We start from the raw sequence: 24,762 nt of genomic DNA, 5'->3' as shown, positions 1-24,762 counted from the left end.
TCACACCAAGCCAGAATACGTTTTCTATACGTTTTCTTTCCGCTCTTTCCTTGGGCCAGTTCTGGCCTGACTGTACATGTGTGTTCCTGCTTCCAGACCCGCAGGGCATCACCACCCCTTCGTCTCCTCCCTAGTCACAGTTAGTGGTTCCCTCCCCACCAGGCTTCCCACTCCAGGCTCCCTCCCATCCCTGTTAGACTGGGGACATTGCCAGGGCAGGGAGCCCCTCTGGACCTCAAACAGGGCCTGTGATCTAACTGATACTCTTAAATGTTTGTTGAAGCTGCAAACAACTGGTAGCTGAAAAGCATCTGTGGACTCAGAAATTACTCGGAACCTGTCTGTAGCACGGAGCCTTAACTGGCGGATGCTTCTTGGTGGCAGCCAGTTGGAGCAGCCTGGACCCCAGAGGGGCTTCTTGGAGGCACAGGTCCAGGAGAGGAGGTGGAAGCTGGGCCGCCATGGTCCAGGCCCTGGCGTGCTGACACCCAGTAAAAAGAAGGGGCACTGGAAGCAGTTAGCTCCATCATCAGGTCAGAACCCAATCGCCTTTGCTGCAAGAGCAGGCCTCCCATCCTCCTCCTTGTTTTTGGCCTGCTGTCTCCTGATTGGCTGACCTTACTGGTCCGTAGAGATGGCCTCATCCCTTCACTTGTTGGAGACAGCAGTTTCACCTGAGGTCTGAGGTTCTCTCTGTGGCAGACCTGAGCCAAGACCATACACTTGCACAATCCTGTCCCTCTGACCTTAAAATAACAAATCCCAGAAGAATACAGAACAATGGTCATCTATTTTTATAGATTTCCCCAGAAATGTAAAAGATTGGCTTAATTGCACTAGCAGATTCCTTCATTTTCTAGAAAGATACCTCAAATGGGGATAAGTTTTTAAGACAGTTGGATGAATGTCTTCCTGCCAGGACAAACAGGAAGGTGGCCTCGCCGTGCTGACAGCATGTCCAGGCTCCCTGGGCCTGGAGTGGCCTCTTAGATAAGGGAGAGGAGGGGCAGGAGGCCCTGGGGGAGGGGGAGAGGCCTCGGCGTGGCCACTTTCCCGGGGGTTTTGGTTGGGTTCCAACCTGCCGACCCTCATGAGAAAACCCCAGCCCGTTGCTGGCGCTTTGCAGGGTCACCACGAGAACCCGATGAGAGGAGGTACGTACGAGCTGGCAAGTGGCTCGTGAGCTGAGTCTGGGGGACAAAGTGGGAGTTGGCCAGGTGAGGAGGTGGCGGTCCCGGGCAGAGGGGACAGCAGAGGTGGCTGCAGAGGGGCGCGGCGGCCTGTGTGCGCAGGAAGGACACAGCATGGGCCGGCGGGCACTGCTCATCTCGCCTCCTGTCCTTCTCGGCCCACCTGGGACCCTGGGGGGTCAGGCACAACCCCCCTCCCGCCGGCTCCGCACCCCTACCCTGCCCCTGCCACGCCTCCGACCTCAGCCGGGAATCAAGGCTCCTTGTTTTATGACAAAACGAATATGTCGTTCTAGCTAAACAACAACTACCAGCTCAGAGATCTACAGTGCGGCGGGAAGTCCTCTCCCCACCGCTCGCCGGAGGGGCGCCCCCGGGGCTGGCTCAGTGGCGTCTCCATGCACGAGTATCACACGGGACAAAGTCAACCCACTGTGACATCCAGACACGCCAGCCTGTTCCCTGGAACTGGCTTGAGCTCCTCGGGGGAGGGGGTGTCTCTTCAGTTGCTCCCCGGGAAGCTCAAAATATCAGTGTGGTCCGAGCTTGGAGGGGTTAACGGGTGTGGAGGGCCGTCTCCGCCCCCGTCCCCGAGTCTCCCAGAGGGCCTGGCCTCACCTCCCTTGAGGATCCGGCCCAGGGTTGAGCTGAAAAGACCCAGGAAGGAACCAAAGAAACCGGCCCGGCCTCCCGCCAGACCCACACCGACCCCAGGTGGGAGGCCCACACCTCACCCCCCCAACCAGATAAACCCCACTGGCTCCGTCCGGGTGGCTCCAACGCATGATCTTCTCCGACTAACAACCTGGCCAGCGTGTTCTCGGCTGCTCGATGCCGACCTCAGTCTAGAGCTGTCTGTCCTTCAGCTGCAGGAGAAGGAAGGTGCTGGGGGACAGGGCATATTGAAGCTGGGGGTGGCTTGTGCAGCTGAAGTCCGGAGTGGGGGAGGTGGCAGCTGCTGACCCAGCACAGGATATGACCAGCGCCTCAGAGCCTGCGGGAGGGCGGGCCGCCCAGCCGGGCAGGCTGCTGCTTTGGGGGCTTTCAAACTGTTTTCCTAGGTGCCTCTGATGAGAGGGGGGTGGTACGTGGGGGTGGGGGAGAAGACAGCTCCCAGAGGACTGCCTTCGTCATGCTCACGGCCAAATGGCTGCGTATGGAACACCTCTGCGTTGCTGGAAAACTGCTTCTGGGGCGTTGCTTGTAATTGTCTATAAAAACTTGACAAATTCTTCTGCAAGCTCAGATTCCGGGAGAGGTTTGTCTCTCCTGATTGTTGCCTGGCGTGCCTCCCCCTCAGGCTGGGGAGAGCCCTGGGCAGACCCGCCTCCCTCTGTGTGCCTGTCTATGCCAGGAAGTGCTTCTTCCTGCCAGGAAGTGTTTCGTTGTTTCGTTTCCTGCCTCTTTCCTCTTTACTTCTCATCCTTTACCAGCTTCGGGTTGTCTCAGACCTGTGCTTTTATCCGACGTGGCTTCTTGACCTTTGGGAGGGAGAGTGGTTGGAAGCTTGGGGTCTGGGATCTTCCAGCCCGGGGTCGGGGGGTGGCAGCTCCACTCCATACCTGTAGAGAAACTGAAAGCTAGCGGCTTGACCTCCCTGACCCCAGACTCTTCCTCTCTGTAAAATGGAGCCCTTACACACTTGTGCCTTGGCTGTGTTGGGAGTTATAGAGCCATAACGTGTAAAGCACTTGGACACCACCTGCACACACTGAGGGCGTGGGACATGTGAGCGTGGGCCACGGTCCTCGAGGGGAAGCAGGGGATTGACGCTACCGCTCTCTCCTTTTCCTTCCCCTGCAGGAGGGCAGTCAGTGACCCACACCGGCCTCCCCATTGTGGCCTCTCTGGCCAACAAGGGCGTTCCCTTCAGCTGCAGGATTACCTACCCGTACACCCCCAAGTTCAAGGACTTCACAGTCAGCTACTTTCATGTGGACCTCCAGGGCCAGAGGAGCTCTGAGGAGAAGACCAGCTGCAAACCTGGTCCAGGCAGAGAGAACGAGACCCACACCATAGAGTGTCAGATCACCCCCAAGCTGCCTGACTCGTCTGCCACTGGCACCTACTACTGCTCCGTCCACTGGCCGGACTCCAGTGTTATAGGCAACGGCACCTTCATCCTGGTCAGAGGTGAGCTTCCTCCGCGGCTCTTCCCAGGGCGAGGGGCCCAGAGGTCTCATCCGGCAGACTTTGGGGCACAGGAGCCGAAGTGGGGAACGTTTGCCTCATTGTTCAGCCTTGGCAGAACAGAACAGAGCAGCCTCGGGGAGCCCCTGGCCACACAGGTGTGCCGAGATGCCCATCTTTGTGTGGCAAGGGCGGAGGCCTGGGGTGTGGATCTGGCTACCTCTGGCAGGCCCTTTGGCACTATTAGTTGGGTGAGCACAGAATGGGGCATGTGCACGTGTGTTTGTAGAGACCTGTGAACCAAGACACGGCTCGTGTGCCTCTTTCTGGGGACAGATTCCTAGTTTTCATCACATTCTCAAAAGAGGAGCGACTCCCAAAGGTTAAGAACAGCACATCACTGAAGTCATGATTCTCTGAGGCACCTCTGTGACTCCCACTGGTAGGGGCCAGGGTGACAGAATCCCACGGACCTGAGTTTGGCCCCCAGTCCTGCTGCTTGCCAGGATGTCACCTTGGACCTACTCTTCATGGCAATACCCTGCCCGTCAGAGGCTTTTCCTGGGATGAGTGAGGTCCTGAATGCAAGGGCTGGCGCCCGGTAGTAGGACGTGCTAGTTAAATAACAGACGCTCATGTGCCTGGCATGTGGTTGGCACTCTGCAATTTTCGGCCAACCAGCTGGACAGAGGGGTGGACAGAGGCATGGAAGGAGAAAGGGGTGGATGAAAGGCTGGATGGCTCAAGGGAAAGGGCTGGGCTGTGCTCTCACCTACCCCTGGTGCCGGCAGCACCTGCTAGGCCTTGTACAAGCCCACCCCCTTCACCCTCACCACTCCTGCCCGTATGATCACTCCTTCACGTATGGAAAGGAGGAGGCCCCAGGAGGCGAAATGACTCACCCAGGTCCCATAAGCACCTCTCGGTGGAGCCAGGGCACCGAGGCAGGGGCACCTGAGAAGCGAAGGGTGTAGTCCTTACCGCTAACAAGAATCAAGGCAGCAAACATAGAAACATAGCCAAGGCGAGTGTGGGAAGGCGGACCTCAGCAGAGGCGGGGTCTGGGGGGTCCTGGTGGGGGAGAGTCGGAAGTAGGGTTGCGGGGTGGGGTGTGTCTCTCCCAGGCAACTAACGTCTCTGCTTCCCTGCCCTCCACCCAGACACAGGGTACCGAGAGCCCCCGCACGGCCCGCGGGAGCGCCTGCTTTTTTGCTTCATCGGCATCCTGACTGTCCTGAGCTTCCTGGCCACGGCCCTGTTGCTCTGGAAGAAGGTAGGGGCTGCAGGCACACGGCGACGCCGCCCCCACCCCACTTACTGTGGCTTAGGGATGCCACCCCGTGAGGGGGTGCCTGGAATAGGTGTTCCTCGTGGCCACTTGCACCGGGGCCCCCTCCCTCGCCCTGCCCTGTGGCTGGGCCTGTGCTGCCAACTCATCACCACCAGGTCCTTTTTGGTCTTGTTGCAAGAAATGAGGGCTCCTGAGCCTTTTCCGGGTCACGGGTCCCTCTGAGTGTCTGATGGAAGCCGTGGGCCCGCACGCTTACCATTTCTAGCCCTCCAGATTAGGAAACCTTATCTCAGATTTTCTGGATCCCCAGCAGCCCAGAAGGAAGGAAGAAGCATCTCCTCAGGGCCGCTGGGTGCCAGGCACCCTCCCAGGCGTGCTCTGGTTCGCGTCCCAGCGTCACTCGGTGACAGAGTTTTCTTCCCATTTTACAGCTCTGAAAAGTGAGGCTCAGAGAGGCGGTGACTGGCCCTTAATATATTTCCTCCCCACCCTGCTGCTCTCCCAAGGATGGGTACAGGCAGGAGAGCTCTTCTTTGCCCTCACTGAGCAGCTCCCAGGCTGCAACCTGGGTGTGGACACAGTAACTGGGCTTCAGGCAGGGGTGCTGAGGGACTCACACTCCGTCTGTGGACCCCACCCCCGCCTTGGCTTACTGTGTGACCACACAAATGCCTCCCATGAAGTGTGAAGCGCAGCCGGTTAGTGCAGAGCAGGCAGGGCAAGACCTTGACCCTGAGCCCTCACTTCAGCCCCTGCTCTGCAAAAAGAGGATTTTAATGACTGGATCTCAGTGTCCTGAGAGGCCAGGGAGACAGTGGTGCAGAGTAGGTGCTCAGTAAAGTCTCTAAGGGAGGACAGGAGAGGGTGAACCTCGAAGCCTCAGCTTGACTTCAGATCCCAGCCCCTCCTCCTGCCACACGGCCTCGGAGACCCTGCCTCCTTCGTCCCTCGCCTTCCCTCCTCTCCTTCCAGGAATAGCTGCTGAGTGTCTAGTGTGTGCCAGGCAGTCGGCTAAGTGCCAGACACAGTGGAAAGCAAGACAGATGCAGCCCCTGTCCTCTTGTCAAGTTTCGACCCTCTCCGAGTCTGTTTTCTCCTCCAGAAATGGGGATAAGGATGGATCCCCACCCTTACCCAAAAAGGGTGGAAGAGATCACATTTGCGAGTCACCAGCTGGTGCCTGACCCCTGGTGGGAGCACAGTGCATGGACACTTCCTGCTGTCCCTCCCTGCACTTGAGGGAGGAGGGGCTGCTATGAGAACCTGGGCTTGAAGGAGACAGAACTCAGGAGGCCAGAAGCTGCTGCTGGGTTTTTGTTGCCAGAGAAGTTCCCAGAGCTCCCCAGAGCTGGATCCAAATTCAGATGTGGCCCCTGTAGATGCTGCCCCAGAACTGGATGGCCAGCGTTTGAACCATGAGCTGAGCGCAGGAACAGAGCATGCAGTAGGAGCCCCGGCCAGGCCAGAGACAGGCCCGGCAGCCAGCCACGGGGCCCGGGAGGACAGGGCCGAGGAGGAAGAGGCATGGAGGACGCCAGCAGCACATCTGATAAATGAATCAAAGCCGGGAGCTACTGACTCAGAAGAGGCAGATAGATGATTCCGGTGCTGAGAGCAGGCTCGAGGGCTCACACTCAGCCTGGGCTCAAGGTTGGCTCCCCGGAGCAGGCAGCCGCCGATGCTGATCCGTCCTCATCCTCGCAGGGCATCAGACACAGCAGGTCTCCCTCCTCCATGGCACACTCCTTCCTTGGTCCCAGGATCCCCCGGTGGCCCTGTGCTGGGTCACCCACATTTTCGTGGCCTCTGAACATTGGCACCTCCCAGGCCCCTTCCTCAGAGCTCTCCTCGTCTGTCTACGCTCCTCCGTGACTGCTCCGCTCCCGGGATTACAGTCCCACCCAATGTGGCTGCCCAGAGCCCCCGCCCCCACCCCCCGAGCTCCAGATCACGTCCACTCCGTGCGGGCACCCACGGGCGTCTGCACCCACCTGGTCAGGAACAGCACTCCTAAGTCCCCCCAGGTCGGCCCCAGCTCAGCACACGGCACCAGGCCCCCAGATGCTCAGGCCACAAGGCTTGGTGCTGTGTTTGCCCCCCTCCTCCCCGCCCCCACGGCTGATCCCTCGGCAAGCCCCGCCCCCAGTCTGTCCAGGACCCAGCCCCTCTCTCCTGCCCCAACCCCCAGCCCCGGCTTCCGTCACCCCTCGCCCACAATGAGGGTCTCCCTGCTTCTCGCTTGGTTCTTCTTGCTTTGCTCCCACCCCCTTGCTTCTGTGTCATTACCGTCTCCCCCACCAGAGCATAAGCCCCAGAAAGAAGGGACTTGGTGTCCCCAGTGTCTGGGGGACCCTGACACATAGTGCTTATGGAAGGAGTGACGGAGTAAATGAGAGCTGAGACCTGCAAGATGAGTCAGAGGTGGCCAGGCTGTGAGGTGGGCAAGGTGATGGTATCGCTCCCATTTTACAGAGGGGGAAACAGAGGCTCTACAGGTTTCCTGAGCTGCCGATTGGTTTATTCATTTGAAAATCACGATCGGAAGGGTAAATGTTGATGGTCTGGGACAGGGCACCCAGATGGGGCAAGGCTGGCTCCCAGGAGCATCGCTACCCCAGTAAGAACGCTGCACTGTTTCCATGGCCTGGGACACTTCCTCAGACTCCTGTCCTATGTTCAGGCTTGCACAGCAAACCCTGAGAAGTCTGCCCCAGCCCCTGGCAGACATGGACTCCTCTCACGAACCCACAGTGGCACTTACCTCCCTGGCGGCCCCACCAGCCTCAACAGGAATGCCACCAGGCCAGGCCTGGGTCTTGCTCCCCACGGGGTCCAGGAGAGCCCCTGCCCGTGAGCCCACACCACCAGCCTTGGCAGTGAAGTAGGTGGTGCAGGGGAGGGCCACTAGATTTGAGAACAGGGCATCCGGGTTTGATCCAAGGGCAGTCAATGACTAGCTGGACAAGCCTGTTTCCCCCTCTGGCAAGTGGGAAGTCCATGCCCACCTCCTTAGGCTACTATGAGAATCAAATGACAATAAGTCCCAGAGTTCTTTGTAAACTGTAAAGTGCTGCCCGGATGCCTGCACCGATCTGTCTGTGAGACCTGGCCTACACTTTCAAACAAAACAGGGGAGTGACAACTCCAGGTACTGTCAGATCAGCATCTTGGTGAATCACACAGACCTGGGTTCCAATTCTGCCCCTGCCACTTCTGGCTCTGTGACCTCGGGCAAGTTGTCAGCCCTCTCCGAGCCTTCACAGCCTCTCGGGTGGAACAGGGATGATATGAAGACTGGTCTTGCAGGTTTGTTGGGAGGCGCAGGAGATAAGGCAAGTAATGCATTTAGAGCCCCACCTGGCACCCGGTGAGGCTCCATGTACTCCTGAGCCATTACTATGCCGTGACTGGGGGTGGCGCTGGCTTCTGCCTGAGTGTTCAGTAGCTCTCGAGAGCTAATCCCAAGTAATGGTCTGAGGATTGGCAGGCGGCTAGGCTTTTTAGTTAGGTCCTGCCCCGAGATCAGGCTGTGTTGCTTCCCTGTTGGCAGTGTGGTGTGCCTGAGATGCGGGGGGCGTCCGGACAGCTTCCCTCCGCCTCTTCCCCCTTCTCTTCCAAACGAACTTCTCAGCCTTAAACATCCCCTCCTGCCAGGCGAGGCGTTTGCTCCCGCCCGGGCGCCAGAGGCTCTGTCCCTGTCTCAGCGCGTGAACCACACGTGGTAAAACTGCTGGTTCATTGTCCGTCTCCCCACCGGGTCTTAAGCTCCGGGAGGGCAGGGACGGTGTCCCCTTCGTCGCACCGCCTGGCTAACCGGAGTGTGTGCGGTTGGCCAAGGGCCACATAAATGACACACGAGTGTCAAGAGTGCTCGGCTTCCTCCTCACCCCCCTGAATCTGCGCAGCAATCTCACAAAGAGGGGGGACGGCTGAGGAAACTGAGGTCCAGAGAGAGTAAGTGCTTGCGTGAGGCCGCAGAGCCAGCCAGGGGCAGAGAGGGACTGGACAGCGGGTCTGGCCCGCGCTGGCTCGCTCAGCAACACGCACAGTAATCGGCTGCAGCCGGGGACCCGGTCACACTGCTGGCACTGTGCTCTGGCACTGGGTGGCATCCGGGGCCAGGCACTGGGTGGTGGGCAATTGCCTCGCCGGGATCTTTATCGTTTCCGGTGTTCCCGGGCAGATGAGTGGTTTGATGTAGGTCTTGCAGGTATTTGCCCCGTTTCCCTGGAGAGGGTGGATGGAAGGTGTTGAGGGGTGCACTTCTGAGTGGCCTCATGACAATCTGCCATCCTTCCCTCTGCGGGGGGGTCTGGTCGGGGGTGGGGAGAAGGAGAGCCTCTGGTCCCCAGCCCTGACTCCTTTCCCCACAGAGACAGATGCAGGCTCCACGGAAGCACACTGCCCAGAAGTGCCCGGGCCCCAGCGCTGCCAGCAGCCGGGAGCAGCCTCCCCCCGAATCCATCTACACGGTGAGTCCTCCGCCCTCTGAGGCCTGGCTCAGGGTCTGGTTCCCTGGCTCCGTCAGTGTACCAGCTGTGTGACCTCTCTGTGAGCCACCACTTCCTCACCTGTAAACTGGGGACAGGAATTCCTGCCTGGAGGGATTTCTGTGAAGGTGAACCGAGGTTACAAGTGTGTGGTCCTGGCCCCTGGAAGGAGTGTAGGTGTGAGGTGCCCCTGGGGCCCCCTCCTTGGCGCGCCCCTCCACTTCTGGAATGAGGGGCAGTGAGGGCACAGCTGGTGAGGAATGAAGAAAGTCCCTTCGTCTGACCAAATGACGTTGACCCGCTCACCAGTTCCTTCCTGTTTTTATTGCACAAACAACATCGGAGCAACAACAACAAGAATCACAAAAAGAGGAAAAAGTCAGGCAGCGTCCCACGCCCTTAACACACCAACGATTTTCAATTCTTCACACTCCCCTTCCCCACCACACATACACACACACCACACACACACCACACACACCACACACCACACACACACCACACACACTACACTCCCGGCTTAGTGTTTCTGCTTCTTCCTTTTCAGTTACTTTGATTTCCCATGTGTGGATTACCCAAAAAACAACAATGGTTTTCCTGACCTGCCTTCTGAAGGTGATGGGCAAATGTGAGCCCTAAGACCATGTATGGAGATGAAAAGATAATCACCAGATTGGAACGTTTGAATTAAGACAGAGGCAAATGGCGAGTCGTATCTTTTCTCATTAACCCGGTGTGGGGGCAGGTGATCTTTTCTTCTGTAGCTTCATTACATCTAGTCTGTTGTTCTGCATCCCCTCCTCCTGGAAGCCTTCTGTGATCTCCACTCTGATCAGGTACTACAGTTTTGTCCTGCCGGGAGCCTAACCAAGGGATGCGGGGGGGAGGGGGGTGGGGGGGGCAGGTCAGAGCCAGGCTGCTTGATTGACATCTTGACTCTGCAAGTGATTTGTTCTGCCTTGGTTTACTCATTTGCGGAGTGGAGCCATTATTAGCCCCTGTTTCGTGGGTGGTTAGGAATATTCAGTGAGACGATCCATATAAAATATTTAGACTGTCTGGCCACCTATCATTACTATTATTATTATTATCATGATTTTCGTCACAGAAGCACTTATTAGACTGGACTGTAATCAGTGATTTACTCATCTGCTTCCTTCCCCCAAGGGTCTGGCAGCAAATTAAGAGCCAGAACAGTATCCTATTCAACTCCAGGGAACAGTGGTCATGGAGAAAAGGCCACTGTTACCAGCAAGGTGATCATTTGTTTCCAGAAGACTCCTTTACTTCCAGAAAGGCTCCCTTTAACTTATGATTTGATATTTAGACATTTCACTCAAACAATTTTGTTCTCTTCTCTCTCTCTCCTCTCTTTCTTCCATACTGCACAAAGTAAGCGGAGTCTTTTCAGCAGCCCAGAGGATGCCCCCTGTGTCCCTTATAGGTGTGTGGCAGCGGGAACCCTGAAGCTGGCCAACTGGGCAGTGACTCAGCGATTTCCTCCCTGTAACTGGGGTCACTGCCAGGAGCTCTTCTGACTTGGTCAGGGACCATATCATACTGGTTAGAAAATAGTATTTTAATTATCAGCCTTGGAAGAAAGAATGCTAAGATTTCTGCTCTGATTCGAGATATTTTGATACAATTTAGGGCAGCCCAGGTTTTTGATCTTGACTGTGAGACTGCCAGGGTGGTACAAGGGCATTACACACACACCTCACACATGCGCACACACACCACACACACACGCGCACACACACATGCGCGCACACACACACCCCGCGCGCACACGCACGCACACACACCACACACACACACACATACCACACACACACACACACACACACACACACAGTTTTATGTCCTTACAGTCAAGCAGAGACACGGCTGAGATACTGTTCATCCCCCCGCCCGGCTCGCCCATCTGGTCAACACGTGGTCACTCTGCCCGGTGGCTGGGATGGTGACAGACATTCTTTTTTCAGTTACATCTATTTTAGTTGAACAAGTAACATATGCTCATTGTGGAGAAAGTGAAGAATAAATGCCACCCAGTGTCAACTGGGGTCTCATCTCCACGGGGCCTCCAGCCGCCAGGTAGCGGTCTTGAATCCGCACCGGGGAGGTGCACAGCCATGTCTGGGTCCTGCAGGTCCTCCAAGGGCATGTTCTGGGACTCTGCCTGTATGTGCTGTAGCTGTTCCTGTCCCCACCACCCTGACTCATACATGAAACTCAGGTCCTTCCTCGATGTCCATAGAGCCCCGCACAGAGGGCGCTCAGCATATGGCCCGGTTTACTGAGGATGAGGCAGATGGGGACGAGGCAAAGGCAGCGTTCCTACAGGGCAGCGCCGATAACCCCAAATAGAACGTAACACGGCCGGCTCTCACGGGGCCTTCAGCCCCTCCATCCCAGGGAATTTCCAGCAGCCACTGCTTCCCACGTGGCCCCAGACTTCCCCATATTCTCTCTTCTCTCCCAGCAACTCATCGTGGTATTTTCCCTAGGAGGAATTCTGGTGTCAGCTGTTAAATAAAAACATTTCTCTCTCTCCATACACACACACACACACACACACACACACACACACACACACACACACACGAGATCTTTCTATATATATCAAAAAGAAGAAAATAACCATCATCCTAAGCCTATCTTCTTCCAGTATAAACACTAGTAACATTGACCTCTACACCTTCCAGTCTTTTCTGTAAACACATACAAAGAGACCCCTACACACACTCACACATACTTTTTTTAAAAAATTGGAGTAGTACAGCTATTTTTGTTCATGTTACAGTATCTCATGAACATCTTTTTACATGAATAAATATCCTTCTCCAAGATTACTTTTAATGGAAGAGACTCACTTTTGCATGGAACATCTTTCTTGCCTGTGTTTAGACTTCTCTGAGGCTCGGGCTGACGTCTCTGGAGTGTGAGGAAGAGGCCCAAAGGCCCTGCCAGGTTGCAGGGTGGCTTCAAAAGGTTTTAGGGCTGGAAAGGAGATGTGAAGGGAGGCCGCAGTCTCTGCTAGCCCTTGAGACCAGTCCCTAGCTGCTGGGGTTGGACCTGGGCAGATAAGAATGACGTTAACAGGAGTGATGATGATGTCACGAAGTCATTTGTTGAGTCCCTACTACGTTCCAGGTACCGTCGTAGGACTTTACACCTGTTATCTCATTAATACTCATAATAGGGCTTCAGGGTACAGGTGTTGTCCCCATTTTAATTTAAGTTTCTTTTTAAAAAAATTTATTCATTTATTTTTGGCTGTGCTGGGTCTTAGCTGCAGCATGCAGGCTTCTTATTTGCGGCATGAGGGTTTATTAGTTGCGGCATGCATGTGAGATCTAGTTCCCCGCCTAGGGATCGAACCTGGGCCCCCTGCATTAGGAGTGCGGAGTCTTACCCACTGGACCACCAGGGGAGTTCCTAATTTTATTTTCTAATTGTCTATTGCTGGTATGTAGAAATACGATTGATTTTTGTATATTGACTTTATATAGAGAGTAACCTTGCTGAATTCTCTAATTAATTCTAATAGTTTCTCTGTAAGTTCCTTTGGATTTTCTATGAACCCAGTCATGTCATCTATGAATAATGGAAGTTTCATTTCTTCCTTTTTAATCTTCATACCTTTTATTTCTTTTTTTTTTGTTTTATCGCACTGCCTCAGACAGTGATGGTGAACAAGAGGGGTGACGGTGGACCACATCCAGGGAAGGATTTTTGTTTACTTCTCCTCTAGTTTCTTTGGATGGATACTTAGATCACTGATTTTCAATCTTTCTTTTTTCCTAATTTATGCACTTAAGGCTATGAACTTCCCTTTAAGTATGGCTTTAGTTGTATCCCACAAGTTTTGATATATCATAGTTTTGTTGTCTTTCAGTTTAAATTTCCCACTTGCCCCATGAGTTATTTAAAAGTCCTTTGCTTAATTTTCAAACGTTTGTTTTTTAGTTATCATTCTGTTTTTTGTTTCTCACGAATTCCACTGTGATCAGAGAATACATTCGGTAGGATTTTAACCCTTCAAAGTCTTTTGAGACTTGTTTTATTGTTGGCTTATATTTCATGTGTATTGTGCATGGCTGAGTGAGTGTTCTATATGTGCCAGTGAGGTCAAGTTTACTGATTGTGTTGCTAAAGTATGCCATATCCTTATTGATTATTTTGTCTATCAGATGTTGAGTGAATTGAGTTAAAATCTGCCCATTTGCTTGTAGATTGTATATTTCTCCTTCTGATTATGTCAATTTTTGCTTTTTTATTCATGTGGAAAAACGCTCATGATATATTGTGACGGGAAAAAAAAAGCTGTACTACTCCAGTTTTTTTGTGTGTGAAAAGTTGACGTGTCAAAGAGCATGGATTTGGAGTAAGCCAGACAGACTGGGGTTCAAAGCCTAGTTCTTTTGCTAACGGGTTCTTCTACTTGAACTTTCTGAGTCTTGGTTTCATAACCTTTAATATAGGGCTAATGATACAGTATTACATTTACAGTTTGCAAACATGCTATGATTTCTTCCATTTTAAATTCCTTAACTTGAGCTCACAGCCACCTGCAGTGACCCTGTTTTTTCTCGACGACTCCTTATAACAGATCTGTCAAAATTCCCTGTCTTCAGTTTCTCTCTCTCCCGTCCGACCCACTCAGTCAGGCTTTCTGCACACCTCTTCTTTCAGCCCACCAAAGCCTTGCTTCTCAAGGTCACCGTTGACCTCCACATTGCTAAACCCAGTGGTCAGTTCCCAGTCCTCATCTTTCTTGTTGAACAGCAGCATCTGACACCATCGAGCTCTCCCTCCTCCTAGACACACTTTCTTTCCTTGCTTCCGGAACATTCCACCCTCTCCTAATGCCCCTCTCACTCACTACCATGCCTCCTCAGCCTGCATCCCTGGTTCTTTCTTAGGAACCAGAGAAATCCTGACCTCTAAACATTAGAGTCCAGGCCTGGGGCCCTTTCTCTTTGATCTTCACTCCCCTCCTTGGGAGTGAGGCAGCCTCAAGGTTTTGAGACCCTCTACACTCTGACAACTCCCAAATTTATACGTCCAGCCCAGGCACCTCCTCTGAACACCAGAAGCAACTGCATTTGGACCCCTTATTGGCTTCTCTCTCAGACCAGTCTCCAATTCTTTACCCATCCAAGTGCCTCTTCCCGCAGTCCTCCTCATGCGGTGAATGGTCGCTCAGGCTAAACATTTTGAAAGTGCCCTTTCCTTCTCTCCTTCCATCACTGCTCATATCGGATCCATCAGCACATCTTATTTTGAACATATCCAGAATCTGACCCTTCTCACCCCTCCAGGGCTGACGCTGGTGGGAGCCACCACCGTTTCGTGCCTGGAGTCCTGCAATTGGTTTCTAATCAGCTGGCCCATTATTATCCTTGCCCCACAGTCTGTGCTCCACCCAGCAGCAGCAGAGTGATCCCATCCAAACATAGATCACATCCCCCTCTGCTCAGAGCCCTTGGTGAGTCTAGGTCCCCCGAGAAGCAGACACCAAGACAGGGGTAAATGTGTGATAGTTTTATTAGGGAAACCACCTGTGGGAGAAAATGGAGAACACTGGGAGAGTCATCAGACTCTTGCAGATCTCATCCTGGGTAAAGGAAAGGGTGAAGGAAGGCAGAGAGGATGCACCGACCACCGCACCATCTAGGGCAGGTTCAGCAGGCCATGTGGAGCCCAGTCAGAGGAGTCCCAGGTCTCCCAGGGCGGGAGGCTGTGACGGCATCCCTGCTGAGCTCAGCCATTGGCTGGCAGTAGCCCACGGTGGGCGGCGGGGGGGTGGCCTCTGTGCACATGTAACGGTGGGTTTCAGAGCCCAGCAGCTGGGGCCCCGGGTCGATGCTGACCCCTGGAGTTGGAGGTCTGCGGTCACGTTCTCATGGCCGCCTCGGCCGTCTAGTGAGAGAGACTGTCTCGCTGAGTCAACACCGGAGCCCTGACAGTGGGTCTCCGAGAGCTCTGCCCACAGGCCCTCCCACTGTCTCTCCCCTCACTCACTCGCTCGCTCCAGGCACACGGGCCTCCTTGATGTTCTCCAGATGCACCAGGCTTGCCCCCCACGCCCACCCCGCAGGGGGGCCTTGGTGTTGGCTGCACCCTCCAGAGTGTCCTTTCTGGAGCCGTCCAGGGGCTGCTCCCTCACTCCCCAGCTCTCTGCTCAGAGGGCTCCTTTGCAGGGCGGCCTTTCTGACCTCCCCACCCTCTCCATGAGCCAACATCCCCATCTGCCTTCTCTGGGTCTCTCCGTGGCCCTTAACGGCCACCGATTTCTTTCTGATTGTGGTCTGCCCGGCGCCCTCCCCCATACCAGCCCAGCGCCGGGCACATAGTAGGTGCTCAGCGATCAGCTGAGTGGAGGCCTGTTCTTAGCTCCCAGCTGGCTGGGGTTCCCTGGGGCTCGGTGCTGGGTACAGAGTAGGTGCTCCGTGGCGAATGTGGGGCAGCAGCGTTGTAGTTTCACGCTGCCCAGAAGCATCTGGACACTACCCCCCTCAGCTGTGTTCCATCCTCTGCCTGGCCCAGCGCCTCATTCTTGCTCTCAGCCTCCAGCCCTCCCGTTCCTCACGGCAGCAGGTGGGGCCTTTCCGACACACCACCGATGCTGTCGCTTCCCGTTCAGAAACCTCCAGTGGCTCCCCACTGCCAGCTCCTCAGCCTGGCACGAGAGGCCTTCGTTGGAGGCCAAACCCAGCCCTGCCTCACCAGACTCCTGTCACTGCCGTGGGCCGTTTACTTCAGACACGCCAGGACCTTGACCTGGAGGAGAGGTGCTCCGTCTCTCCTGCGTACCACTCCTTGCTGAACAAGGCCCCCAGATCTCACCCGTCTGCCCCGCAGAGGGCATCGTGCAAATGTCAACGTGCAGGTGTCCACGAGACCACAGCTCTTGTGTTTCCTTGGTGACAGGGGTGGGTATTACAGGGGGACCAATGTCCAGGACCCTCAGCTTAGGTCCTGGCCCAGGGCAGCTAGCTGACTGCAGCTCTGGCCTCAGCCCACCTGGACAAAGGCCTTGGCACGGACTTCACACCTCTGCCAGGGCTGGTGACCTCTCGGCTCAGCATCACTGCCCATACTGGGCAGCAGGAGGCAGAGGGCTCAGAGGGCCTGGATCCCAGACCCGTATCCCAGTACAGCCCAGCCCAGCCCCGCCCGTTCAGAGGCCTGGCCTTCTCCCCGCGGGCATACCCTGAGGGAGGCCGTCCCCGACACCAGCAAGGAAGGCCAAGAAGGTATCCTGTTGACAAGGCTGCCCCACATCTCACAGCCTAGTGATGCAGTCACTCCCTGCATGCAAATGCAGCCCGGCAGGTCGGGACTTGTCAGAGGCTTCACTCAGCAGCTGCTAATTGGCAGCAACTTCCGCAGCCTCCCCCGCCCTCAGCCCTGAAGCTTCTCCCACCCACAGCATGACCACCCACAGCGTGGGCCACAGGCCTGTGGGGTCCCAGGTCAGGAGGCTCTTCTCTGCCTTGGAAATCACTTAGCTGTATGCCCAGGCCAGCGGGAGCGCGTGGAGCGGAGGGCGGGAGGGGCTGTGTGACCTGAGACATCTCTGGGCCTCTCTGGGCTGATGCGTGCTGGGCAGGAGGGAGAAGGGAACCATCTGTGGGACCCGAGATCTGCTCTCCTGCTGGCGTGTCAGCCAGGAGGCCCTTTTTCTCCCTTCACTCTGTGACCAGAAACATCCAGCGTGGGGGGCTGTCAGATCTGTGCATGCAGGTCTGGGCAGACAGGCGGTGGAGGCCCAGGGCTGCTGAGGAGCAGATTCCCAGCCCGTGTGCCAGGCTTGCCGGCAGTGGTTGGTGCTCTGGGCAGGCATGAAAGCCCAACAGGCCAGAGCAGGCCTTGGAAAATGCCTTTCACCGGAATTTGGGCTCCTCCCTGGGACAGCCTTGCCCCCTTCCTTACCCGGAGGCAGGTTGGAAGCATCCCTTCCAAGACCCTCCCTCTTTCTTTTTCTTTTAATTTTTATTTATTTTTGGCTGCGTTGGGTCTTCATTGCTGCATGCAGGCTTTTTCTCTAGTTGTGGCGAGCAGGGGCTACTCTTGGTTGTGGTGCGTGGGCTTCTCATTGCGGTGGCTTCTCTTGTTGCGGAGCACAGGCTCTAGGCGCGCGGGCTTCAGAAGTTGTGGCACGCGGGCTCAGTAGTTGTGGCTCGTGGGATCTAGAGCGCAGGCTCAGTAGTTGTGGCGTACGGGCTTAGTTGCCCCGCGGCACGTGGGATCTTCCAGGACCAGGGCTCGAACCCGTGTCCCCTGCCCTGGCAGGCGGATTCTTAACCACTGTGCCACCATGGAAGTCCCGACCCTCCCTCTTTCTGACGCAGAGGTCCCTAGGGCAGCCTTGCCATCCCTGTGTGTGATGCCCTTGAAGTGAGGGTCTCCCAAGTGCCAAATGGTTTATTACACAGGTTTTCATGCCCCACTGCCTCTCGGAGCCTCCTTCCCCCCACCTCCCCTCCCCTCCCTTCTCTTGCCTCAGAGTACCACCTGTCTCTCCAGCCTGCCTCGGCAACCCCTGCTTGCCTGTTGCCAGGGAAACCACCTCCTTGGCAACCAGCCGGCATCCATATGACATGTGCACGTGGGAAGGAAAGGTTCCTGCCTCCTGCTTAGGCTGTTGGTAGCTCTGTTCCGACATCCCCCAAGGAGCAGCATCTGCCCCTTGCCTGGGACCCCGGCGACCATCAGGGTCTGAGGGAGGGTCCAGGCTGTGACCGCAGAGCGGGGAGGGAGGCATCAAGCCTCCCTTGATGATCATTCAACAGTTATTAAGGACCTGTGATTCGCCAGACCCTCTGTTGGGCCCTTTATGTACAATATCTCATTTAATCATCCACTGAGCCTGAAAGAGAGATACAGTTATTCCCATTTTACAGATGAGGAAACTGAGGCACAGGGAGGTTCCGGGGTTGCCCATAACTGACAGGTGTCAGAGCTGAGAGTTGAACCTTGGCTTGTCTGATTTCAAAGCTCCGTCTCTTTCTACCATCCTGAGGCCTCTGGTCAGGCTGTTCATAGCTGGGCCAAGAGTGAGTGTGGCCCTAAGACACACATCTAGCTGAGCGAGGAGCCCCCTCATCATAGCTCATTTGGTGCTGTTCTCCAGGTGTGCCAACCACAGCTACAGTGACCCAGCAACAAACCAAACACAGCTGTGGGAAAGGGGTGTGACTCCAGTGGGTACCTAGGTCATCTGTGAGCACAGGCTGGGGTGAGGGGTGAAGGGAGACCTAGAGAGGTGGATGCGTGGGTGGAACCCTCACAGGGATAGGGCTTTGGCCCAGGGGAGTGATGGGGGGATGCCAGGAGAGCATCCTATTGGAGCCTTGGCCATGGGAGTCACATCTGGGGGCTGCTGGCTGCACCGAAGGACCTAAGGACAGGCAGGGATGGTGGGAGGGGGCCTGGGCCCTTCCTCTTGCCAGCTACGTGGGGGCCTGGAGAGCCCACCGGGCTGAGCACAGGCTCTACTAGAGCCTTGAGGTGATGTGAAGGGGTGGCAAGGGGCACAGAGAGGAGTGGTACTGTACCAGCGGAGAAGGGGTAGGATGGCTCCGAGAGGGAACGGCAGGTGCACAGGTGCAGCCGTGTGACTATGAGTGACGAGGCGGGGGGTGGGGGGTGTCCCCTCACAGGTCTGCCCGGCCCCTGGGCTCCCTCGGGCAGCGGGGAGGTATAGCAGGCCGCTGCGGCCGGGGCCCTGCCCCTCTCTTCACCTTTCTCTGACCCTCCCACGTCTCTTGCAGGACCTGCAGCGCCGAGAGACCGAGGTCTACGAATGCATCCAGAGTGAGGCCAGCAGCCTGCCCTCCACCCAGGGCCTGCTCTCCCAGGTATGCAGGGGCTGGGCAGCAAGGCTCCTCTTACTCCATTTGCCCTGCTCCTCATCTGGGAAATGGGGTAAATAGGACCAGAGGAGCGAGCCACCTGCTGCTGAATCAGGGCCTTCTCTCCGAGGCAGCTGCCCTAGTGGTCAGGAGGTCTGGTAGATTTGAACCCCTGCTCCACCCCTTACCAGCTGTGCAGCCCTGGCCAAGGGATCAAGTGTTGTACTGGGACCCCGGAGGCGCCGTGCAAGATGAGCAGTCGTTAACTACCACTGGGCACGGTGTAGTGTCTACACTGGCCAGTAAAGCAGGGCTGTTTGGCTTCTAGCTGCCCCCAGGCTGAAGGTGGCTAAAGCCGGGAGCTGGAGTCTACACTGACGCCAGCCTGGGAGGGTCTGGACAGGGCTTGGTTATTCTCACGATGGGGACTAAGGCATAGCACTTGATCACGATTCTCTCTCTCTCTCTTTTTTTAAAAATACATTTATTTATTTGTTTATGGATGCGATGGGTCTTCGTTGCTGCAGGCGGGCTTTCTCTAGGTGGGCTTGGGGACAAGGACAGGTCTCCCTGTCAAAGCTACTTGGGAAGCCATCTGTTTGTCTGCCTCTGCCTAAAACTACAGTTGTGCAAGTTTGTTCCTTTCCCTCCCTACTGTTTTTTTCTTTCTTTCTTTCTTTTTTTTTTTTTTTCCAGGAGAAACAACATACAATTGAGGGTGACAGTGAATTTAACCTGGTCTATGAAAATCTCTAGGACAAGCTCTGCCTGCCCATGGGTCTTGCCCTGGATCAGAGGCCCTGGGGCAGCCTCTCCCTCCAAAGGACTTGATCTGTACCAGGAGCGAGGCCCCAGGGGTGCCCGGTCACCTCACTGCCACATTTAAGAGGGTGCCCTCTTGCCTTGGCTGGCCCCACCCCCCGTTCTGCAGCCCGGCCCCACCCACCGAGGGTGCCACATCTCCGGACCTTTGCCCAAGCTGTTCCCTCTGCCAGGCCGGCCCTCCCTCCCTCCCTCCCTCCCTCCCTCCTCAAGGTCTCTCCTGAACCCCACCCAGAGCCCTTCTTACCATCCCTAGACACACGGGCTCTCTTGCACCAGCCTGAACCACCAGGAGGTTCCAGCCAGGGACCCTCGTCAGTACTGTGTGCACAGGGGTCCCAGCGTAGATGAATAAAGGAGCAACTAGGCAAATGGCCCCCGCCTCCCCGTCCCCCGCCCAATTAGGCCAAAGGCACAAGGCGACCACACAAAGTAGCTCAGGGGGCTGGCGTGGGGGGTATGGGGTGTGGGCAAGAATGAACCATGCAGAGGCTGGGCTGGGCTCAGGGACAGAGCTGGAGGCCGGGGCGGGGGGGTGGCTAAGTAGTGGTCGTCATTCTGGGGGCCTGGGACTGCGAGGGTCCGGGCACACGCAGGGAGCTCTCTGCCTCCCCCAGCAAGGACCCCAAGGTCGTTTCCCATCAGCCTGGCCCCCTACACTCTGTGTGCCAACTGCTTCCTCACCACCCCCTGCTCACCACCACCTCAAACCTTTCCCAGCCGCAGGGCCTCGGCTGCCCCTCCGTCCACCCTACAGCCCAGTTCGCCAGAGCGCCCTCCACCTGGCCTATCTCGGCCCCTCCCACCTCCTCTGTCTTTGTCTGCCTTAGGCCCCAGCCCCAGCCCTGCGGATGAGGCCAGCCCAGCCCCTTCCCTCCTTGCCCGGGGCGGTCCCAGCTGGCTGGAGGCCAGCCCTCTCCGTCGTGGTCCAGCTGCATGGCTCTGTTCTTGGGCCTTCCCCTGGGGTGGGCGGAGGGGTCCCTTTGTGCTGCAGAAGCTCAGGCTACGGCCCCTCAGTGTCTGACCCTGAGCCATTTCTGCTGCTCGAGTGTTCACGTTACCCCTCATTTCACCTCACGGCAGCCCCGCACTGTAACCTACCTCACAGGCAGACCAGGGCTAAGCGCGGGGTCACCCAGGCTGTCAGGCTCTGAGCCCTCCCTCCCCCGCTCTCCCCCATCCCTCCCTTGCTTTCCACTATTTGGGCATTCGTGCAATGGGCAGGCCAGTCCGCCCTCCACAAACCCAGTGCTGCCCCCAGAGGTCCCTCGGGTGCCCTCGCGCACAAACCCCAACGCGCCCGGGAGGGTGGTGGCCCGAGGCGCAGGCCCCGGCCTGACCCCCGGCTGGTTTGTGGGTAGCGCCTTCAGCCCTGCGGGTCGGCCCCCCGCAGGGTAAAGGGCTGGGGCCGGCAGGGTGGGCCTGGGCTGACATCAGGAAGAAGCCCCAGCCCCTCCGCGAGGGCTGTGTGGGGCCCCCTCGGGCCCACGCGACGGTTCACAGCCTCTCAGCTTGGTTCTGAGCCTGGCCTTGGAGCACACAGCAAGGCGGGCTCTGAGCGGAATCACGGGGCTGCGGGGAGAGGCCCCCGCTCACCAGAAGGCAGTTTAACGAACTCCTAGCCTGTTTAGGGAGGCGAAGCTGCCTGCAGCAGAGCTGCCTTCCAGGCTCCTGACTCCGTCAGCCTGAGGCAGAGGCCGGGCTGGGGTCCGGGTGAGGGAGGCAGGCCGCTCAGCGTGCAGCGGACCCTCTCCAGGGAAGACCAAAGGCAGCAAGACCAGGAGGAGGCCGCCTCGCTGGGCCCCGGAGCGTCCTTAGCCCCCGGCCCCAGACGCTCAGGCTGGGAATCAGCCTTGCCCCCCGCCCTGGCCCAGCCCCCTGCAGTCCCCTCTCCACGAAGCAGCCAAAGGATCCCGATGAGACCTACACAGGACCGTGGTCCTCCCCACGTGCAAAACCTCCCACCGTTCCCACCTCACTTGGAACAAAACCCCAACTCTTCCCTGCGGCCTGTGAGGCCCTCAGGGACCGACTCGTCGCCCCTCTTGTGGACACAGACGTTGTCAAGTGCGGCGACCAAGCTGAGCTCAGGTCAAGGCTGGGCAGGCGCTGAGGCCTTCAATGAGCAAGGAGAGAGGCAGGGAGGAGGGTCAGGGTGGAAGGGGGGACCCTCAGAGGAGAATGTTCTGGGACACCCAGCATGGAGCCAAGAGGACTAAGCACCCCTCATTCCCCAGCCCCCGGGACCGGGAGCCTGTGGAGATGGGCTGGCGCAGGGGTGAGGGGTGGCAGATGACTGCAGGGGGGTGCAGGTGGCCACGAGGGAGGAGGAGGGGCCAGAGGGGGCCTCGAACTGAGCTCCTGGAGGGCAGGTTTGCATGGACTCTGAGTGGGCGGAGGAGAGAAGAGAGAGGAACCGCCCTTGGGGGTCATCTGGGGCTGGGTGGCCGCTGGCCTCTCTCGAATCCCAGCTCCGCCTCCCAGCAGCCATGTCCGCCTGAGCCTTGGCTTCAGTGACAATCAAGACGCTGAGTGTTGCTCAGAGAGGACAGATGGGGGACTCCCTGCTCTACAGAGGCTCAGCGGGTGTGCGTTTCCTTCTCCACTCATCCTTCAGGAAAAACAGGCTGCCACTGGGCAGTGCGGAGGGAATCTGCTAAATGAGGGGCAGGCCTCCCTGGAGGTGGGGACCCCCCCTCTTTAGCCCCCTGCAGGGAGCCCCTGGGGGTGGGGGCGAGGTAAGCAGAGAGGCGCGCATGTGTGTGTGTGTGTGTGTGTGTGTGTGTGTGTGTGTGTGTGTGTTGGTCTGGGCCCAGGAGGGGCCTTGAGAGGCCCGGAGAGGGAGAGGGGCTTAGCCAGCAGGGAAGTGGGGGGAGGGGGCTCAGGAGCAACAGGTGACACCCAGGTGAAGGGGAGCCTTAGACCAGGAGGGTGGATGGCAGCCGTCCTGGGGGTAGAGCCCTGGGCCTAGAGCTTGTAGCAGAAGCCCCTGACGGCCAGGCCTCGGGCGGGCACTGCTTCCTCCTGTCCGACCCCGCCCCAGCCTCACCACAGGGGGGTGGATATGTATGTCCCGGCCCCGGCCGATGCTTCTCTCTGCCTGACCCGCTCTAGCTCTGACCTGGGATTTCCTACCATCTCTAGGCCACACCCCTGCCACCCTCTTCAAGGCCTCTGGGCACCTGAAACATCTCACCCACTGCTGACACCCTCAGCCTCCACCGGCCTCTCCAGGGTAGCGGCTCCGAAAGGGCGCATTCTGCCCCTTCGGGCAGGTTTCAGCCTCCAGCCCTCTGTCTGCTTCTGTTCCTCTCAGCACTTGGAGAAAATCATCCCCGGAAACCAGACCCAGGAAGGCAAAGTGCATGTGGGAAGCGGTTCCCCTCCTCGGAAACAATTTCCAAAGGATTCTGCAAAGCAGAGTTTCCATGGGAACACGTGCTGGTTACACTGGAAACCTCGGTGGGGCTGGGGTCCCCTTCACAGCACATGGCAGGACCTTGGTGTGGGGGCCACGGCCAGGCGCAGCCGTTGCATTTTGGCCACCGGGCCTCACTCACCTGAAATCAAGTTACAGGCAAATCTGCCTTTTTTCCCCCACTCTAATTGAAAGGCTACGCTCCGTTCTAAGGATGCCTCTGGGATTTCCAGGATGGATTTTTATGTAGTTCAAGAGTTTTCCTGGCAGAAGTCTCAGCCAGAAGAGGCGGGCTGTGGCCTCCGCCCAGCCAGGCTAACAGAGTGCGTCCCTCCCGCACGCCAAGGGATGTCATTTGCCCACCTGAGGGGCTTCCCCAGACCTGAATCCAGACCCTAAGGGCTGCGGACAGTGGCAGGAGGTACTGAGACACCTTGCTTCCTAGGTGCCTTCCTTGACCTGCAGTCAGAATTGTGGCCTCTGAGGCTTGATGGCGCGTGGGTCAGGCTAACCGTTACTGTTCTCTGCACTTGGTGTTGGCGTGTGTTTTGTATGTGTGTATCTCCACAGGGGACGCAGGAATGTACTGCAGTAAAACACGTAGACACTACAGCAAAGCGAAATTCTCTTTGATGTTCCTGCCACCTCGCAGCCTCCATCCCAATCCCCTCCCCAGAGGCAACCCTGGGTCATTCGGGCATATTTTCGTCCGGGCTGTTTTTATTGCATCTACGTACATACATGCACATAGACAAACATAAAATATATAGTGTTTGTGTGGGGTTCTGAAAAGCTTAAATGGAATCATCTGTAGGTGTTATTTGCTCTTGCTTTGTTCATGCAGTCCCACGTGGCGGGGATCTGCCGGTGACAGCACACAGGAACTGCCAGACTCTTTAATTACAGCAAAGGATTCCACAGGACGGATGGATCCTAATTTAATCAGGCCCCTATTAATGCCCCTTTCAGTTGTTTATGATTTTCTAACCTCACAGAAGGTGCTGCAGGGAACACCCTTGGACGTGTCTGCAAAACTTTCTCTGCAGGAAATGGCGAGAAGAAATCGCTGGGGCCCAGGGCGTGGACATTTACTACTTCAACGGACACTGCCAAATCGTCGTGCATGGAGGTTGTACTGGTTTCTGTTGTTCAGACTCTTTATCTACAAGATCTCACTTAATCCTGAAAACACACTGCGAAGTGTGGGGGGGGCTTGTCTCCCCATTTTACCAAAGCAGAGACTGCGATTCAGGAAAGCTGACTGGCTAAAGGTCATGTAGCACAGAAGGTGCAGCGCTGGGCTGGTTCCAACTGTGTGCCGGCAAAGGGCAGCGGCGGGGGGCGGCGCAGAAAGAGCCATGGAGGGACTCTGTGCCCCCTAGGCCGGGGGGCCCATGAAAGGACAAACTTCCTTAAGAATATTGCTCAGAGGGGCTTCCCTGGTGGCGCAGTGGTTGAGAGTCCGCCTGCCGATGCAGGGGACGTGGGTTCGTGCCCCGGTCCGGGAAGATCCCACGTGCCGCGGAGCGGCTGGGCCCGTGAGCCATGGCCGCTG

General features: G+C 56.9%; 1 protein-coding gene across 1 annotated transcript in view; it reads left to right on the top strand.

Annotated features, from left to right (window-relative positions):
• The window catches only part of NFAM1 (NFAT activating protein with ITAM motif 1), a 33,448-nt gene extending 13,241 nt beyond the window's left edge, over positions 1 to 20,207 (top strand). Inside the window, exons 2-6 of the mRNA XM_024127167.2 lie at positions 2,994 to 3,323; positions 4,481 to 4,593; positions 8,985 to 9,083; positions 18,887 to 18,973; positions 19,664 to 20,207. Of these exons, the coding sequence (XP_023982935.1) occupies positions 2,994 to 3,323; positions 4,481 to 4,593; positions 8,985 to 9,083; positions 18,887 to 18,973; positions 19,664 to 19,723 (689 nt within the window). The 3' untranslated portion in view covers positions 19,724 to 20,207. The remainder of the gene's footprint in view (positions 1 to 2,993; positions 3,324 to 4,480; positions 4,594 to 8,984; positions 9,084 to 18,886; positions 18,974 to 19,663) is intronic.
• The last annotated feature ends 4,555 nt before the right edge of the window (positions 20,208 to 24,762 follow it).

Source organism: Physeter macrocephalus, unplaced genomic scaffold (assembly GCF_002837175.3).
Source record: "Physeter macrocephalus isolate SW-GA unplaced genomic scaffold, ASM283717v5 random_264, whole genome shotgun sequence".
Taxonomy (NCBI): domain Eukaryota; kingdom Metazoa; phylum Chordata; class Mammalia; order Artiodactyla; family Physeteridae; genus Physeter; species Physeter macrocephalus.
Note: the sequence above shows the minus strand (reverse complement) of the source record. Positions and strands in the feature narration are given on the sequence as shown.